The sequence below is a fragment of the Synchiropus splendidus genome, chromosome 14, assembly GCF_027744825.2.
Source record: "Synchiropus splendidus isolate RoL2022-P1 chromosome 14, RoL_Sspl_1.0, whole genome shotgun sequence".
Classification (NCBI taxonomy): domain Eukaryota; kingdom Metazoa; phylum Chordata; class Actinopteri; order Syngnathiformes; family Callionymidae; genus Synchiropus; species Synchiropus splendidus.
The window spans coordinates 11,393,739-11,400,522 of NC_071347.1; the positions used below are offsets into that span (position 1 = coordinate 11,393,739).

The 6,784-nt window shown below is 41.8% G+C and overlaps 1 protein-coding gene across 3 annotated transcripts in view; it reads left to right on the plus strand.

Moving 5' to 3' along the window:
- The window catches only part of hipk2 (homeodomain interacting protein kinase 2), an 80,930-nt gene extending 76,120 nt beyond the window's left edge, over positions 1-4,810 (plus strand). For all 3 annotated transcript variants that reach the window (XM_053886358.1, XM_053886359.1, XM_053886361.1), the window contains exon 15: positions 338-4,810. In XM_053886358.1, coding sequence (XP_053742333.1) covers positions 338-802 — 465 coding nt within the window. In that variant the 3' untranslated portion in view covers positions 803-4,810. The remainder of the gene's footprint in view (positions 1-337) is intronic.
- Positions 4,811-6,784: the final 1,974 nt, after the last annotated feature.

Below are 6,784 nucleotides of genomic sequence, written 5' to 3' on the forward strand. Positions count from 1 at the left end.
AACGCCCGGGCTGGTTTACACTTTATATATTCAATCCGCATATGGTCAGGGTCAAGCTGAGGCTGTAGAAATGTTCCTGTTTTTCATATTTAAGTTCAGCAGAAAATTATGATTTTGATGAAATCCTCATTGAGTGACTTAACTTTTTTTTTCTCTTGTCCTTATTTTAAATATCACAACATGAATTGGAACATTTGTAATAGCCTTTTACAGTCCTGCCATTTTCTGGTTCCAAAATTGTGTGAACAAAAGCCTTTGTTGTGTGTTGCATATTTTCTGCAATGTGTTGATGTGGCTCCTGCAGAAGTTCTGATTCGGACCGTGTTTCCTCTCACAGGCCCAGCAGCACATGGTAGCCGAGCAAACACGAGGTCATCGGCGTCAGCAAGCCTACATCACCCCCACCATCGCCACTCAACCCCCATACTCCTTCCACCACAACAGCCCCTCCCACACAGGGAATATGCACCCTCACTTGGCCGCCACGCATCTCACCAACCAGCCGCACCTTTACACCTACACCACGCCCGCCGCCCTCAGCTCCACCGGCACCGTCGCTCACCTGGTGGCGTCGCAGGGCTCCGCGCGCCACACGGTCCAGCATGGAAGTTACCCCCCGAGCATCGTCCATCAGGTCCCAGTCAGTATGGGTCATCGTGTTTTACCATCCCCCACCCTCCACCACAGCCAGTACCAAGCCCAGTTTGCTCACCAGGCCTACATAAGCGCCTCGCCCGCCTCTACGGTCTACACTGGATACCCACTGAGTCCCACCAAGGTCAACCAGTACCCTTACCTCTAGAGATACACTGGAGAGCCTGACCCGGCGCTGCTGCTCCCCCCACCTCCTTCCTTCAGGATCCCAAACATCGAAACACAGACAGAGGAACCTGCAATCCTCATTGAACTGTCAACTTGAAGAAAAAGAGTCGCCCTCACGTGAAGGGAACCGTGTCGGATTTAACAGCGCTCAAGGTTGCTTTCCTTCTTTATGTAAAAGGGCCAGTTCTTTTCTCTCCACTTTGCTTTAAGTGACGTCTTCTTTTTGTTGATGTGGGAAGCTGGAAGCAGGCCTTGCTTTGGACCGTGGATTTTTGCTGTTTCTTTTATTTACCCATCCTAAATGTGGGAAGCGACTGTTGAACAGGGGCTACTGACTGGAAGTTTGAAATCCCAAGATACATGGGTGAAGGTGAAATACAAAAATCTGCTGCTCTTCAAAGAAAAATTGTTGATGGCCTTGAACTGTCTTAATATTTCCAAATCATTCACGGAGAAACTCCCTTCACTCCACCGCCTCACGCCGAGGAGACTTCTGGAAATATAACCAACAGACAAACTTTTTTTTTTTTCATTTCATGTATTTATAGATGATTTTGAATTTCTGACAATAATTCAGTTCTTGGTGTCTTAGAGCTGCGCCCCGTTCTTAGAATGTAGCACCTGTTGAAAGGAGAAAACTTTTTGGTTCTTATCCTGAAACCAATAGATTGATTTGTTCCTCTTCTTTCCAATGTGATTGCACAAAGTGGTTATAATAACATAGGCATGTACAACGTGATTGTCTGTGTGTGCTACTGTCAGCCATGCGTGTGTAGTCCACCTTGAACCCCTCCTTAGGAGTCCGACCGTCATTCCCTCGTAGTGCCTTACAGATATAACGTCACAGTTTACCGGGACAGTTGTAGCATTCTTCCGGGTGTAAGCTCCGCCCCCTGCCGGTGAAAGGTCTTAAATATGATGACAAAAGGTCACAACTTGTTTAGATTGCTAACCAAATAGGTTGATGAAATTCATTTTTTGTGAGTAGTGGAGATGCTAACACAGTGGGGCCCCAAACTATCAAAGTGAAGGAGTAGAAATGAGGGCGAAATCTTAGCTTGAGAGAAGGTCCTGACAGAAAGTGATCGCTGCCATGAGGGTGAGGTTGGGTCTGGCTCCTGCAGAGAGTCAGAGTTCAGATGGGTATTTCTCAGAAGGAGTGGCGCAGGCGTGAGCGAGGAGCGGGTCCGTTTGGGACCAGACGCTCCTCTGCTGAAGGGGATCAAAATGGTAGCAAGTTGGCACTGAGCACGTTGATAGTAACACTGAGCCCGCCGGCTCCACCGTACCACCGATCGCACACTTTTGTCTCTTCTGGAAGTTTTAGCAAAGAGCCAAAAAAATGAACAGCAGGGGAGCGGCTTATGCCTGGAAGATGAGATTTCGGAGGTAAACACGAGTGTGTTCCTCTGTCGTTGGTACACTTCAGCTGCAACACGTAGAGAACCAATAGGGCTGTTTGCTTTGCTGCTTGATTCTTTTTTCCGTGTAGCCAATAACGTCAGTTCGTCTCCATCACTGTCGCTGGTGGTTTTAGGGGAAAAAAGAAAAAAAGAAAAACAATCCCTCTCCTCGTCCTCCTCCTTTAACGTTTGCCATAGTACTTGCATTTGAAGTGATTTCTTTTAACATTATTTTGGCCGTAGTAAATGTTGTATTATGTTTTTTTCATTTAGAGATTGTTGCAATAATTCTTGTGGATGTTTTACCAGAATGTTTGTTTTTGATGTGTCTGCTCATTTCTATGTTGCAAGCAGGGGATTTCATGGATGTTCATTTACCACGGAGGTCAGTCAGTCCAAACTCACTGCAACTGGATTTGCTAAATTATTTATGACCCATGATTGATTCAACAATTACCCCGGTTCTTCTTCTTCCTCTTAAAAAAAAAAAAGTATAAATAAATAAAAATAGGCTCAGAACAAGTGTATTATGGAAACAATAAATTATACATGATCATTTTTGCATCCTAAAATGCTAATTCCTTCCATATGTAGTCATGGACTGGCTGAAAAAAAACAACAAAAAAGCAGACAAAAATAGTGACTATATTATATCTGCATGTTTGTGCTAGAGTTCAACATATTCTTTAAATTTTAAACTTATTTGGCCCTGTATTTCATAAAATGTATCAAGAATGAAATGATCCTGGAGGATATTTTAAAAAATGAATTTATTTAATATTCTTATGGCGCCTTCTAACCGCAAAGCAGAAAACAAATAAATAAAGAAGACCACCGGTTTGTTACATAACTGAGTGCGAATGTTGCGATTTTGGGAAGGTGACATAGTTTATGCTACGTTGAGTTACCTTTAATAACATAGGAACATCTCAGTTACCAGGAGTTGTTCCGGTCAAGAAGGCTGCTTTTGTCTTCTACATTATTAGAAGAAGTTGCTCAGTGTGAGCTAAATTTCCTTCACATGTCCTGTTATAAAGTGTAAATTTGCCAAAGATTTTTCTCTGAAATCTTCTCTCGGTAAATATTATCGATGAAAGAATGTGAAAGTCAAGCATTTCCAGTTGCTAATTTTCAACGGTGGCTGAAAAATGACAATGAATATAAAGTCAGGCTGAAAATGCAAAGGTCCGGTCTGGGCGAACTCTGCTGGTTCCGTCATCTCTTTCGTCTTGTTTTATTGATTTACTTAAGGTCGCTCTGGCTGAAGCACATAAGGGATATTCCATGGAAACCTTTTGGCTCAAGAGCCAAGACTACTGAAACATTCCACTGGTTGAGGGAATTTGGGATTTGAACCCATGTTCCGCTGCTGTCACGCTCTCTCCGATTTTGTTGTTTTGCTCGTCCCACCAAAGAACTACAGCACAGTAACAATAGAAGCAATTCTCTGCAACGTCGCTCGATCAAACAGGCAATAACTTCTCTGATCCTAAAATGCTTTACAAGTGCTTTCAAGTACAGGTGTGCTGAGGGCGTAGACATGGCGGACTCTACAAGCCTTCCAGCACATGTCCACATGCGTTCTGTTTCCATGCTTCGATTGTTGCCCCTTACATCATCCAAATTCATTTGTTTTGCTTTATCTGTAATGTAAAAGTCTAGTTTGATTAGAATGGCTTTCTTTTAAATGTCAAATATTCATCCATAAATTTTAGTCACCTGTACAAGATGAATGTAAAATTCAATATTATTTTTAAGTTTTATTCTGAGCATAAATTGGGCTCTAAATTTGAATCAGAATCATCCTTGTAGGTCCGAGTCGTGCAGAGGATAATTGAAGGCGGAGAAAAAAAAAGGATTTCAACATGAGATTTTAAGAAGATGAATATCAAGTGGAGATGAAAGGGAGTTGAGAAGTGGAACAGTGAGCCGGACGAGGATTAAATTAAAGACACAAATCCTCTATCGTGGTGTATTAAAAGTCAGAAATGCTTTTTTCTTGTATCCAAGTTTTACCGAAAAAAATGTTTGTTTTAGTTGCCACTTATTTATGATTTTTAAAATGAATGTGGATTGGTAACCAAAAGTGTATACTTGACCAAATGCAAGTAAAGGAAAAACAAGTGGAGAAGTTCAGAAGGTGATAACACATGTGCTCAATTTCCACTCTCAGAGAAGCAGACTGTCTTCAGTGTGAGGAGCTCAGTCATTCATCTGACACTTGGAGCACGTCTCTGAGTTCAGACCTGGTTGAAACAGCAGGATGGAGGATCAAACGCAGAGCGGATGCTTCGCTCACTTTTAATCTGTGAAACCCTGCTCGAAGAGAGGCTGTGCAGAACTGTCCACTCCAGCTTGGGAACATCACGTTTTCCCAACTGGAGTCTGGACATTCAAGATGAAGCGATAAACTTTAAGTAACTTATTTGTGAGTGGTTTTGCCCCAAATGGAATCATGCTATATAAAACCCTATACTCTCTGTTGATGCGATGTGCTGCAGTATTTACTTGTATATTTCTCCAATGAGGATTTTTTTTAAGGATTATTTTGTTTCTTTGGGTGATGTCTTTCATTTCAATCTGTTGACGTAGCTTTTTTTTGTTTGGTTTGGTTTTGTTTTACCCTGCTCCTTAGCCGAACATTATCAGAATGGCTTTCTAGAATGTTTCAATATAATAACGACAATAAGAAGGATGAGTTCAACCTCCTAACTAATTGCTACTTGTGTTACCATTATGATGTTGTGTGCTTCTCTTAATCATTTTCGTTGTAGAAAAATGGAGTGGATATTTGTTTTTTGTTTGTTTTCTATGATTATTAGGCTTTCAATAAACTAATGATAGCGTTGTGAAACTTCAGGATTTTACCAGGCAAAGCGCTTTGACGACTAGAGAATAGTTCCTTTCATGGTCCTCTTCACTAACTGTAGGGTGAGAAGGGGCTCGCGTTGTGGTCAACTATGTTATAGCTTGTTATTCACTGTTACTTTTGATCATTTTTTCGGTCTCCGAGGTGAATCGAGTTATTAATGAGAGTTTGTATGCTCACATATGCATATTGTATATGTGTAGAATTGTAATCACACTTTGTCTTGGATTTACATTAAACTGTTAAGTCACGGCAGAACTCCTGTGTCCTGTGTACTTTCTTCTGTAGAAAAAGCATATTTGCGTGTGTGCGTATTTATCAAATGTTTTTGAAATAAGAAGCCATGGTTCTCGACCGGAATAAGGTGGTTCACTCTCTCCAGGTTGGTGGAGAGTTCTTGCCCCAAGTGGTGGAGTTTAAGTATCTTGGGGTCTTGTTCTCGAGTGAGGGAAAAGGGGAGCGTGAGATTGATAGACAGGTTGGTGCAGCGGCAGCAGTGATGCAGTCGCTGTATCGGACCGTCGTGGTGAAGAGAGAGCTGAGTCACAAGACGAAGCTCTGGATTTACCGATCGATCTACGTTCCCACCCTCACCTATGGTCACAAGCTTTGGGTAATGACCGAAAGGATGAGATCGCGGATACAAGCGGCTGACATGAGTTTCCTCTGCAGGGTGGCTGGGCGCACCCTTAGAGATAGGGTGAGGAGTTCGGTCATCCGCCACATCGAGAGGAACCAGCTGAGGTGGCTCGGGCATCTGATCTGGATGCCCCCTGGACGCCTCCCTGGGGAGGTGTTCCGGGCATGTCCTACCGGGAGGAGACCCCGGGGAAGACCCAGGACTCGCTGGAGAGATCATGTCTCCGGTCTGGCCTGGGAACACCTCGTAATGTATTAATTAATTATTTACTTGGACATAAAAGTGAAAATATTTAAATGTATTTGAATAATTCGTTTTGTTGACACCAAAACTGTAAAAAGAAAATATGTATTCTATATTAAATTTAATATTTATTATTTAAAAAAAATCGTTTTCATGCATTCATTTAATTTATTGTTGTATATTTACCAATTTGCCATTATTGCGTTTCTAATTTCTTATTTAATTTAAGATGCTTCATTTCGATTTATCTGCGTTTCTATGTGTATTTTAAAACAAAAACAAATTTTTAACTTTATTTAAAATATATATTTATTTTTCGGAAGGTGTTTTATAAACTGCCGGACAAGGATATTTTATTGTCCACCAAAACGTGTCGTCGTGTGACCTGGACTGACACGAACCCGTAAAGGGAATAAATGGAAGGAAATACATGACGGCGTATCATTCTTTTTTGCTGAGTAACATAAGTGGGGCACCTGCAATTCACCTAGTTCTAACACTAGATGGCAGTATGCACCAAAATGTCTACGCGTGTAGCCATGTGACATACATGAGCAAAATATCACGCATCTTTTATACGTTAAAAGTGTTAAGCGATGACTCTGACTGTGTTTTCTGAGCAGCTGAAAACATTGTTTAAAGCATTTCAAGGGACACTAATATTGTTCTCCATACGACGTTGCCGTGGAAGCCGCAGACGCTTGTCAACTAATCCAAGTCCTCAGTGTGACGGGCGCGAGTTTAAACCAATTGGAGCAGACATTAACAAATCACGAACCAATCGGATATAGTGCAAGGCGGGGCTAA